A 13,428-nucleotide genomic window follows, 5' to 3' on the forward strand; every position below is an offset into this window, starting at 1 on the left:
AATAAATAAATATATAAAGCAAATTTTAACACAACTTACTTACAAATCCTGATTAAAATAGGCTAATAATTCGTCAACATCTTACTTGATTACGAGGAAATCTGAAACGGGATTTTAAACATAGTACGGAACAGGCAGGGCTGTTCAAATAAAAAGCAAAATCTTCCAAAAATTAAACAATTAAAAATGACAACAGCTAAAAATGTCAAAAGACGATGTAAATCGTAATTTCCGCCAGAAAATCCGTCACCCGTCAAAGCCATTTTTTTCCCGTCCGCTACATTGAAATTCCGTCAATTTTGACGGAATTTCCGTCCAGTTGGCAACACTGCTCGTCATGTTAGAGCCCTCCCTTTCACGGCCCTTTTGATACCTGCGCTTGGCCGTTGTTTTGGGGCGTTTATCTTTGTCTCGATTGCTGAAGTGTTACTTTCTTGAGAAGGTGTGTTGCAACTTCTTACATTTAGTAATACAATAGAGATATGAGATCGAGATATGCAATTTCGGGATAATTCAGTATACAGATTCCTCACTGACACTTATACTCTAAAATACTAAAAAGAGCAGATTACTCTGCGTTTGTCGAATCCGCAGCATCGTGCTTACGAAAGGCACTTTTAAGTGCCAATAATTTATTGTGCATAGCACTTCCATTTTGTGAATAATTGGTAATTTCATAGAAGACGGGCACTTGGTTGAATATAGTAAGTATCACCAACTTCTTTATTTCAGAGTTAAATGTTAGTGATCTTTTAGTAACTTTTACATGTTCTAGGTTTTTTATACTAGGTGTCGCCGTGATTTTCTTTTAATTTTATTGGTAATAGTCATTTGTTCTAGAATTTTCGTTAATTTTGAGTGGATAATGACGTTATCAATTGTTCTTGCTTGTTTCATGTAAGTGGTGTTATGTTTTGTCTGATAGCTAAAGCTATTGAAAGTTTCTCATTTTATGATTTTTGTGATTTTCTTTCGATTTGATTGGTTACAATTGTCATTTATTCTAGAATTTTCATTAATTTTGAATGGATAATGACGTCAGTTGTTCTTGGTTATTTGACGTGAGTGGTGTTACATTGTAGATTTGTCTGCATTTGTCGAATGCGCATCATCATGCTTACGAAAAGGGACTTTTCTGTGCCAATAATTTATTTTGTGTGCACAAAGTTGGAATTTTGAAGTAAGAGGGAAAGGAAGGAATCCGTGTTCTGAAATTTATCTATTATATTTTGTGTTGATTTTGGTTTAGTTCTTTCGGTGGTGAATAAGGATTGTGTTGAATGTTGAGGAGAAAACTGTTTTTCTGTGGTTTAAAGGAATTGTTTACTGAATTTTCTGTAGAAATTAAGGTGTAATAAGTGTTCGAAGAGAATTTCATTTAGTGTAAACAAGTGGTTTATTTATGCAAAGTTGACTGTACGACAAAGTGTTGGTTATTTCTTTGCTATCTGCATGGTTTGGTTAGATTGCTTTAAAGCCTGTGTCATTTATACTGGAAGTGAAGAGGTTGTCGTTGAAGACGTCGATGAGAATAGAATTTTATTTGATAAGGTGATACATTATTATGTTTTGTTTTGTGTTTTAGTGATTTTTGGGGGTAAAGTGCGAACGAAAACTGCCAGAAAAGTACTACCAACTATGAAGTTTGAATGCCACGAAACGCCAAAAAAATCAAAGGAAAAAAATGAAATATATTTTCATTTTTTTTTCAGGGCTTGTTCTTCTTTAAAAATTTTAATACATATTTGATTTTTTATCTTTGATTTTGCGATGTTTGGTGAGATTTGGACTTCATAGTTGGCAGAACGTTTTTGGTAGTTTTCGTCAACCATGTTGGATTTTGCCCGTCTTCTAGGAAATTACTTAATAATTTTGTCGCTGAACGACCGCGCTCTTGTACGAATACAGCATTAATATTTTTCATTAGATTCGCATTGCTGGCAAGACGTGTGGTATAAAAAGGGTGATCATGTTAAGGGCGGGTGAGTTAATGTCTAAAGCATTGAGGAAGGTCTCTAGAACACAGGTAAAAAACTAAAACTTGCGTCGTAATTTTGCAAGAAATCAAGATCAACTGTACAGATAAGTTTGTAAAGTATTCATTCGAGCAAAATACTTCCCTATTTTTGTGGGTATAGAGTTGGTTCTATATGCAAAAATAAGGAACGCCTTAAATATCCAAACTTAACTTGTCACAGATGCCCATAATCTTTTCGCTGTAAGAAAAATCCTAATATAAACAATAGCACGTGACTGAAGTGAAGCTTCATTGGCCGCTGTTTGGCGCCATGGATTCTCAGTAAGTGTTCCCGCCTACTGTTGTACATTCTGTTTCATGTTAAACATTTCCCGTTACTCGTCAAGTAGGCCTAATCTCATTACTATGCATTCGTTTGCTTAGGAAACATTTACTTTATAATTACTGTAATTAAAACTCACATAACTTATTATATACATTTAAGACTACTTGTTTTTCTCCGCTTTTGAGAGGGTTTAATAACCAAACACACCGAGGATGCAGAAGCCATACTTCAGTATCACGTGCTTTTTCAATTATCATTTATTTTTTATTTTATGTTTCAAGATATTGGTTACAATGTGAGTTTATAAAGTAATATTTTAATATTATATTATATATTATACATATTATATTTATATTATATTATATATTGTATTGTATTGTATTATATTATATCATATCGTATCATATATCATATATCATATCATATCATATATCATATCATATCATATCATATCATATCATATCATATCATATCATATATCATATCATATCATATCATATCATATCATATGTCATATCATATGTCATATCATATCATATCATATCATATCATATGTCATATCATATATCATATCATATCATATCATATCATATCATATCATATCATATCATATCATATCATATCATATCATATCATATACTTTATGAAAATAATATAGCCTATAAACCTTTTGTATTTCATATTTCAATAGTGAAAGGAAGGTGTTAATTTTTCAAAAGAACACGATATCGAAAGAACAATACATTTTATCGTCTGCTAGGGAAAGGGTCTGTGATGAGGCGATAGTAGCGATCCTGGTGGTTAGCAACTATCTATGGATGCATATTTTAACTGTCTATGTATGCATATTTAGTAAGTATTGAGCTTCGTCACTGTATATACTAGACTGTGATTATACGTTTTCCGAACAGCTCACGTTCTGCAAATGAATGTCAATTTCTTAATTCTTTCAGTTACGATGAACGTGATCAAGGCGGAACTCGAAGTCGACCCTCTGGCTCTAGAAACAAGTGACGACTCCGATGAGAAGGAGAAAAAATGTGTATTAAAGGTATATTACAAGCTATTGTATCTGTTTTGTTCTTGCGACATTTGTCATTTAGCTACCTTATGACAGAAGGTATACACCTATCAAATTATAGTTAACAGAGTTAGCCAGACTGAAAAAAAAAATGGCCTGGAGATCCTATTCTCTTTTGTCATCATATCGCATAGTTTTCTGTATGTTTCACGTATATATAAGCAATTGAGAGTTGATCAAATCGTGTAATTTAACGTACAGTTTACAGTTAGATTTATTGTATGTTTATTTTATAAACCATACATACTTTCTAATTTTTCACATGTCCAATGCAATATGTTAGTAATAAACTAGGTCATCTTTTAAGTAAAAGTTCACAATTACAAGTACATATGTAGAATGCATAAGGTGCAGCAGATGTGGCGTGAACTTCAAGTTGAGACTGTTTATATATATTATTTTAATGTACCGAAGTACATATGATATTTCCATGCAGATATTCTGCGTCATCATGCAATGAAAGAGTAATGGAACAGAGAAAAATTCTCTCCGGCGCCGGGATTTGAACCCAGGTTTTCAGCTGTACGTGCTGATGCTTTATCCACTAAGGTCCACACCTGTGGAGTAACGGTCAGCGCGTCTGGCTGCGAAACCAGGTGGCCTGGGTTCGAATCCCGGTCGGGGCAAGTTACCTGGTTGAGGTTTTTTCCGGGGTTTTCCCTCAACCCAACAGAATTGTCTCAGATTAAGTTCCAACTCTTGGGTTTCCTCTAGTGGCCGCCCACTGCACTACGTCATAGATGTCTATGAACGTAGGACTGAAGTCCACACATGTTCTGAGGTGCACTCGTTATGAGTGACTAAGTTGGCTGGGATCCAACGGAATAAGCGCCGTCTTATATCACGAAGTGATTTACGCATATCATATATATTATTTTAATGTACCGAAGTATATATGATATTTCCATGCAGATATTCTGCGTCATCTTACAATGAAAGAGTAATGGAACAGAGAAAAATTCTCTCCGGCGCCTGGATTTGAACCTGGGTTTTCAGCTCTATGTGCTGATGCTTTATCCACTAAGCCCCACCGGATACCCACCCCGGCATCGGACAGAATCATCTCAGATTAAAATGTTAATATCAATGTAAAGAATTAATTTCTTATATTGCAATTTTTTTTGCATTTTTCGACATTTTGAACTAATTAGTAATTTTTTTTTTTCGGCATTTTTTGGTCATTTTTAATACTCTGAAGAACTTCTAGATCATTTGAAATGCATTTTACTTTTCTTCTTTACCGATAGGTCTGTTAAATCTTTTTCTAACCAAATAGGTCAGTAGTGATTACCTAGTGAATAAGTTAATAACAGTGAAGTTTGAGTTTTATAGTTTGGAACAGACTGTAGAGTCCATCTCTCATTCCACTGAGGGCTTCACCTCACACAATAGCTTAGTTTAAGAGACGGCTTTGAATGCTGCTGTTCTTTTGTCGGTACGAGGGTGTCCTTAGAATTTGTTTGGAAGGGGGGAAACTTTCACCATGTCCTGGACAGGACATGGTTCGGAAGGGATGTCTACTGTAGTACACAGTATTTTTAACACAAAGATTGTAAGAATGCACGCTGCACCCAAAATTTGTTTTGTCTTTCACACTCCCCCATCTGTAAGATCTGATAACAAAAGTGAACAACGAAAAGAGGAAGAGACGGAGAATGAAGGCGGTGACATGGACCATCACCGATTGAAACACATTGTAAACTCACATTAAAATCTATTTTTTTCCCTTAAAACTTGCATTTTTTTTTTGCATGCCTTTTCCTTTACTTAACCAAATTCCAGGAAGTTGCCTTCTCTCTCCGAGATTTGCAGGGCAGTCATTGAAACAAGGTGACTGATTTTTAAGATGTTGTTGTACGAGTACTTTGAATAATATTTAAATGTTATCTTCTTTTAATTTGATGCCATTTTTCCACTAGTTTAAGGGCATTTTAATGATCATTTTAAGTAGATTTTTAGGTCATCAACATCCACTCCCTACGCTTCCACCGTGTATAGTCCATACTACGGAAGGTCCATATGATAAAACGTCCATAAAGTCCAAATGTCCATATTGTCAAAATGTCCATACATTGAAAATGTCCATGTACTAAATGTCCATACGACAGAAAGACAATATGATAAAACGTCAGTTAGGTCAAAATGTCCATAGTGTCACACGTCCATAATGTCCAAGTTCAAAGGAAAATTCTGCTTGAATAGAACATAATAAGGGCGCGCTTCTGAAAAGGGTAGCAGCATTTCCCCTAAGGTTAGAGCTCAGTTTAGGTGTGTGTGTATTAATAGAAAATTAGTGGCTAGAAAATAGTGAGAATAGGACGCATGTTTATATGACATTTTTTTCGATTAATACACACATACCTTAACTGAGCTCTAACCTTAGGGGAAATGCCGCTGCCCCTGTTCGGAAGCGCACCCCATAATAAATTTTATTCCATAACTCGTACAAATAAGTTATTAATCTTCGGGAACCGGAGCCCCACTTTTAAGATGGTAACTAATACTTTTAAGATTTAAGAGAATTTCTCCCTTTTCTTTGTACCTGTTGTAGTTTCTCACAATCTGGAGAATTTGTCTCTGTTTCGTCAAATACGTTTCATTCCCGTCTCTTTAATTTGTGTATGCCTCACTCTTGCTTGCAATATTTGTGTCCAAATTCCATTTTCTTCGCGCTTTAGTCACTGTATAAATCGCCAAGTGGATGGATGTACAGCCATCATGCGTTGAAGAAGATTGTTCCAGTCTTCTACCGCGTTGTTTGTGTGCTGCATGCCTTTCAGCTTGGGAGGTTCATGTTCCTGTATCGCCAATATATTTTTGTCCTATCTCTATTAAAGTCATGATGTTGGTATAGGTATGCACGAAGAGAAAGAAGTGGCTTACCCTTCTATGATGGCACTAACTGAGGATTTCGTTCCGTCTTTAAGAAATTCAGTTCTGATTAGTTCTGCATTTGAAAATTTATACATAGGTTACTTTAACTACCATAAACAATGGATATAGTGTACATTATAGAGCTATGGACATTATGACTCTGGACATCAGAGTGAAGTGGACATTATACAACTATGGACATTTTGACCCTGGACATCAGAGTGAAGTGGACATTATACTACTATGGACATTTTGACTCGGACATCAGAGTGAAGTGGACATTATACTACTATGGACATTTTGACTCTGGACATCAGAGTGAAGTGGACATTACACTACTATGGACATTATGACTCTGGACATCAAAGAGAAGTGGACATTATACTACTATGGACATTTTGACTCTGGACATCAGAGTGAAGTGGACATTATACTACTATGGACATTTTGACTCTGGACATCAGTGTGAAGTGGACATTATACTACTATGGACATTTTGACTCTGGACATCAGAGTGAAGTGGACATTATACTACTATGGACATTTTGACTCTGGACATCAGAGTGAAGTGGACATTATACTACTATGGACATTTTGACTCTGGACATCATTGTGAAGTGGACATTATACTACTATGGACATTTTGACTCTGGATATCAGAGTGAAGTGGACATTATACTACTATGGACATTATGACTCTGGACATCAGAGTGAAGTGGACATTATACAACTATGGACATTTTGACCCTGGACATCAGAGTGAAGTGGACATTATACTACTATGGACATTTTGACTCTGGACATCAGAGTGAAGTGGACATTATACTACTATGGACATTTTGACTCTGGACATCAGAGTGAAGTGGACATTATACTACTATGGACATTATGACTCTGGACATCAAAGAGAAGTGGACATTATACTACTATGGACATTTTGACTCTGGACATCAGAGTGAAGTGGACATTATACTACTATGGACATTTTGACTCTGGACATCAGTGTGAAGTGGACATTATACTACTAAGGACATTTTGACTCTGGACATCAGAGTGAAGTGGACATTATACTACTATGGACATTTTGACTCTGGACATCAGAGTGAAGTGGACATTATACTACTATGGACATTTTGACTCTGGACATCAGTGTGAAGTGGACATTATACTACTATGGACATTTTGACTCTGGATATCAGAGTGAAGTGGACATTATACTACTATGGACATTTTGACTCTAGACATCAGAGTGAAGTGGACATTATACTACTATGGACATTTTGACTCTGGACATCAGAGTGAAGTGGACATTATACTACTATGGACATTATGACTGGACATCAAAGAGAAGTGGACATTATACTACTATGGACATTTTGACTCTGGACATCAGTGTGAAGTGGACATTATACTACTATGGACATTTTGACTCTGGACATCAGAGTGAAGTGGACATTATACTACTATGGACATTTTGACTCTGGACATCAGAGTGATGTGGACATTATACTACTATGGACATTTTGACTCTGGACATCAGTGTGAAGTGGACATTATACTACTATGGACATTTTGACTCTAGACATCAGAGTGAAGTGGACATTATACTACTATGGACATTTTGACTCTGGACATCAGAGTGAAGTGGACATTATACTACTATGGACATTATGACTGGACATCAAAGAGAAGTGGACATTATACTACTATGGACATTTTGACTCTGGACATCAGTGTGAAGTGGACATTATACTACTATGGACATTTTGACTCTGGATATCAGAGTGAAGTGGACATTATACTACTATGGACATTTTGACTCTGGACATCAGTGTGAAGTGGACATTATACTACTATGGACATTTTGACTCTGGACATCAGAGTGATGTGGACATTATACTACTATGGACATTTTGACTCTGGACATCAGTGTGAAGTGGACATTATACTACTATGGACATTTTGACTCTAGACATCAGAGTGAAGTGGACATTATACTACTATGGACATTTTGACTCTGGACATCAGAGTGAAGTGGACATTATACTACTATGGACATTATGACTGGACATCAAAGAGAAGTGGACATTATACTACTATGGACATTTTGACTCTGGACATCAGAGTGAAGTGGGCATTATACTACTATGGACATTTTGACTCTGGACATCAGAGTGAAGTGGACATTATACTACTATGGACATTTTGACTCTGGACATCAGAGTGAAGTGGACATTATACTACTATGGACATTTTGACTCTGGACATCAGAGTGAAGTGGACATTATACTACTATGGACATTTTGACCCTGGACATCAGAGTGAAGTGGACATTATACTACTATGGACATTTTGACTCTGGACATCAGAGTGAAGTGGACATTATACTACTATGGACATTTTGACTCTGGACATCAGAGTGAAGTGGACATTATACTACTATGGACATTTTGACCCTGGACATCAGAGTGAAGTGGACATTATACTACTATGGACATTTTGACTCTGGACATCAGAGTGAAGTGGACATTATACTACTATGGACATTTTGACTCTGGACATCAGAGAGAAGTGGACATTATACTACTATGGACATTTTGACTCTGGACATCAGAGTGAAGTGGACATTATACTACTATGGATATTTTGACTCTGGACATCAGAGTGAAGTGGACATTATACTACTATGGACATTTTGACTCTGGACATCAGTGTGAAGTGGACATTATACTACTATGGACATTTTGACTCTGGACATCAGTGTGAAGTGGACATTATACTACTATGGACATTTTGACTCTGGACATCAGAGTGAAGAGGACATTATAGAACTATGGACATTTTGACTCTGGACGATTTAACATGGACATTATTCCATGGACATTTTGACATATGGACATTATAATCCTGGACTTAATGTCTGGTAACTGCCCCCTACTTATGAGTAACGACTCTGTCCCCATAAATCCACCTGATAGAAATTAGCTTGAAATTGACATACGAAACAGAAAAGATAACGTTAGAGACTGAAGAATATAAGGGTGTGTGTATGAGCATGCTCATTCTCTCACTGAAGTTCTGGTGTTAGAATATGTTACGCTGTTATTCCTTCGTGCTGACCCAGCGAGAGAGCTTGGTTGAATGTGACAGTAATGATCTGCTATTCTCTCTCAGTTTGTAGTAGAATTTTCCTGCTTTCTGTACATTCTGTAAGATTATAGTCCTGTTGTTTTTGCAGTTAAAAGAATGTATTCATTCTGCATCTTGTACCTATATATGTATGTATGGGGTTGGGGACAACTGGCCACAGAGGTAACTCGCAGCATAATTGAAACTCGTATCAAAGACAATTAGCCACACATTAAAATTCAAGGCAATACTCAAATTCGCAACAATTCATAATACATTTCTATGGTAACACAAGACAAATCCAGAAGCTGTAAACTAATTCGCAACTATGGCGGAAGAAATTCGCTTCACAAAATCAGAAAGAGGCTCTGACAAATTAATATATCTTGGCTACATGTAGCCTACACGAGACTAAGAGAAAATAAGAATGGAGTTGTTTGGCGCTGTGACATGCGTGGCGGGTGTAATGCAACAGTCACGTTATCAGAAGATGGCAGCAGTGTCGTCAAAGAACCGTCTGAACACAAGAATCATTCTGCAGACTGGGGAAGGCTTAAGGCAAAGGAATGTGTAGAGAATGTGAAGGCAAGGGCGGGGACTTCCCGAGAACCAATGTCTGTCATTGTTCAAAATGAGTTACAGCGTATTGCAAGCGAGCCAATGTGAATCTACCGAAGAAACTATCTATTAAAAAAAGTGTGTGCCTTGACAGGAAGCTGCACCTACCACCTGAACCAAGGAATATTGACCAACTGAACGTTATAGCCGACAGATACACTAAGACCGTACAAGGAGAAAGGTGGTTGTTGTATTTCGAACCAGAGGACAACATGAAAGTTATCATACATTGCCACTAATTCACATTTAAATAAATTGTTATGGTCCCATTTTTCGATAATGGACGGTGTGGCAAATTGTCTATTTGTGGCAAATTGTCTATCTCTGGCAAATTGTCTATCTGTGGCGAATTGTCCCTATTACCAATTTTCTGTGGCCAATTGTCCCAGTTACCAATTTTCTGTGGCCAATTGTCCAGAACCGGTATGTATGTATACCGGCATACAGTTTTGTGTGTGTATGTATGTATGTGTACTATGTGTGTAAAAAGCTTTTCACAATCATTGTATACAGCTGTTAAGATCCTGGACTCCCTGTAATCCGCATTGCTTTTTATAATTTCTCTCCTGTGCGTGACATAATAGCCAAGCACTGATCTGGAGAACAGTTAAAATCAAGTTAAAAGTGGGTACCTAATAAAAATTACTCATTTATGATACCTCTTTCCTCCCCAGAGTGTGCAAAAATCCACTCAGATAAAGATTGAAGGCGAAGACAACATCTATGATCTCGCATCAGAGATGAAATATGAGTCTCAGGTGAGTGGAGCTTATTGGTTATAGTCCGGGTCAGCTTACTTCATACCCTAATGCACCATTCTCGATCATTTAGCCAGTTTATCAGCAATCACGGAAACATGGTTAATTCTTGACATTGATCAAGTTACAGGTGCGGTGCACCGATATTTTCCCTCGATCAACTCAGTCAGCTGACGGTACGCTCGCTTGAGGAGAATCATCTGAGCGCTAGGTTACCGCGTATAAAACAGCGAACGAACGCACTCTGTCAATTATTGCTTCGTTTTTGTTTGTCGGACTGTTTCAAACATCCTCGCAGTTTTCAAATAACAAGTTTCAATAATCATGGAAGAAAAAAAGAAAAGAGCACCGAACTTCTCACACTTCGAATTGGGAATTCTTTTAGAACTCGTCAGCAATTCTGCATCCATATTAGAGAATAAAAGTACTGACGGAAGTTCTCTAAGAGAAAAGCTGGCTCCCTGGTTGGATTTAACCTCACAGTTCAACATGAGTTATACATAATTCCACATAATTTGTAACGTAATTTATAGAGTGATTATTTCATATTATTGATAATAATTGGGAAATTTTCAGTATACGGATACCTCACTGACCATTATCTCGATATATGCTACTAAAAAGAGCAGATTTGTATGTGTTTGTCGAATGCTCATCATCTTGCTTACGGAAAGACATCTCAGTGCCAATAATTTAGTTGGGAAAATTTCAGTATACGGATACCTCGCTAACCATTATTTTAAAATTAAAAAAAAAAGAAACAATTCGTCTTTATATGTTGAATACGCATCATTATGCATACGAAAAGGAAGTTTTTAGTGGCAATTTATTTTGTGTGCAGAAGGTTGGAATTTTTGAGTAAGAGGGAAAGGAAAGTATCCTTGTTCTGAAATTTATCCATTTATTTTGTGTTCACAAGGTTGGAATTTTGGAGTAAGAGAGAAGTGAAGGTATCCGTGTAATTTCTCTTAATTCAAGCATAAATAGCCTAATTGTTCAAAAAGTCATGTAGGTCCTAATAGTTTCAAACGGCAAATCTATAGCTAATAAGTGATAATCTCGTATTCTACAAAATGATCATTTAGTTTTACTGTATTATTACCGGCATAGAATAGCTACTTTATTATTATGTTAACAAAATTGGACAGTTAGGCCTAAATAATATTTTGTGCTCAAGTATAGTCCCGATCCTCCAAAGCAGAAACACATAAAAAAACATTTTTATTATTCATCTACAAACTTACTCTTTCTACAATAACACAAATTCTGTTGTTTCCGCAGTGATTTGCGTGTTCAAGATACATAATTTCATCTTCAATTCCATCAAGTACGTCAGATCATGCCGCCATTTTGGTATTCTCGCCTTGACCATGTTCAATTCAAGATAATCGGTCCCACACCCGTGATCAAATTTGATCATTATCATCTCGCTTGTTTAACTTATTATTGAGATTGATACTCCGCAAATTGGGGTTGAAGATGGTCAAGTGTCGACTTAACCTTGATCAAATTTTAATCGAGAATGGTGCACACGGGCATAAGGGTGAAAGCTAACCATTTTTCCCCCAATACTACATATGCTACTGGATTGTGGTGATTTTCTAGTTTGCAGGTTGAATTCCCTTTTGCAAACTTCGTTTCGAATTCCAAACATGATGTAGAATATAAATCAGATTTTGTTGCACATAGTACAGTATGCAAATTGTTTTCAGATGGAACACCTGGTCTATTATTTCTACTTTAAGTTCTCGATTCTATTCTGTCTTAAATTTTCTTCTCTAATTTGTTGCCTGATTTGAGGGAGTTAGCCAATGACTGTCGGCTCTTACACATGAAGTCAACTTTAAAATAGCTAAATAAATGTATTCACGATGTCTTTATGTTTTGTAGGAAGGGAATTTATCGCATCTGGAAGTGACGGACATGAAGGCAGAATGTGGGGACAATAATTATGTTATAAAAACAGAGATAAAAGTTGAAAACACCACTCCAGTGCCTACTAGCTTTCCTGTGGTGAAATCTGAAGTTGATGTAAGTGGTTCTTTATCATTTTATATATTTATAGCAGCAGTGCATTTTACTTATATCGGATCTATTAAGGGGTTACAGGAGTAAAATTTTTAGGAAATATTCACCATTTTTTTCCTCCATTACTGTATCTTGTATAATAATGAAAATTGGTAAATATAAAATACTGTCTTTCTACTATATGAAATAAATATCTTTACGATTTTTTTTTTTTTTTTCAAAATTGTGACAGGTCACTGTGCAGTGATGAAGCCTTTCCCTCATAACTCATAAACTTGTTAACTTTTTCATGATCTCGTTTATTCTATTGTTGAAACGCATGTTTACAACATCATTCTCTTTGAAATACATTTCTTAATAAATAATATTTTCTTTTATTTTGTATTAGAAGGAAATAATGATATTTGATCATTTTTTAAAAAGAATGTATTTTTTATCAGACAATCTATCAAAGATAGAGAAATGATTTAGCATAATATTGTAGATATGACATGCATCAATACAAGCAAAAAATTTTATCATAGAATGTTGGATAATTTTTAGTTACGAGGGAAATGCTTCATCACTGCACAGAGAATTTTGAAAAAAAAATATATGTGTGTGTGTGTGTGTAAATTTTTTTTTTAATCGTAAAAAA

The 13,428-nt window shown here is 35.9% G+C and overlaps 1 protein-coding gene across 3 annotated transcripts in view; it reads left to right on the forward strand.

The window, feature by feature from the left end:
* The first annotated feature begins 381 nt into the window (after positions 1 to 381).
* The window catches only part of LOC138691777 (zinc finger protein 493-like), a 28,142-nt gene continuing 15,095 nt past the window's right edge, over positions 382 to 13,428 (forward strand). For 2 of the 3 annotated variants that reach the window (XM_069814154.1, XM_069814156.1), the window contains exons 1-3: positions 3,079 to 3,354; positions 10,680 to 10,763; positions 12,654 to 12,794. In XM_069814154.1, coding sequence (XP_069670255.1) covers positions 3,229 to 3,354; positions 10,680 to 10,763; positions 12,654 to 12,794 — 351 coding nt within the window. In that variant the 5' untranslated portion in view covers positions 3,079 to 3,228. Of the gene's footprint in view, positions 705 to 3,078; positions 3,355 to 10,679; positions 10,764 to 12,653; positions 12,795 to 13,428 lie in introns of those variants that run through there. The other variant, XM_069814155.1, reaches the window with a different exon arrangement.

This window comes from Periplaneta americana, chromosome 16 (genome assembly GCF_040183065.1).
Source record: "Periplaneta americana isolate PAMFEO1 chromosome 16, P.americana_PAMFEO1_priV1, whole genome shotgun sequence".
NCBI lineage: Eukaryota > Metazoa > Arthropoda > Insecta > Blattodea > Blattidae > Periplaneta > Periplaneta americana.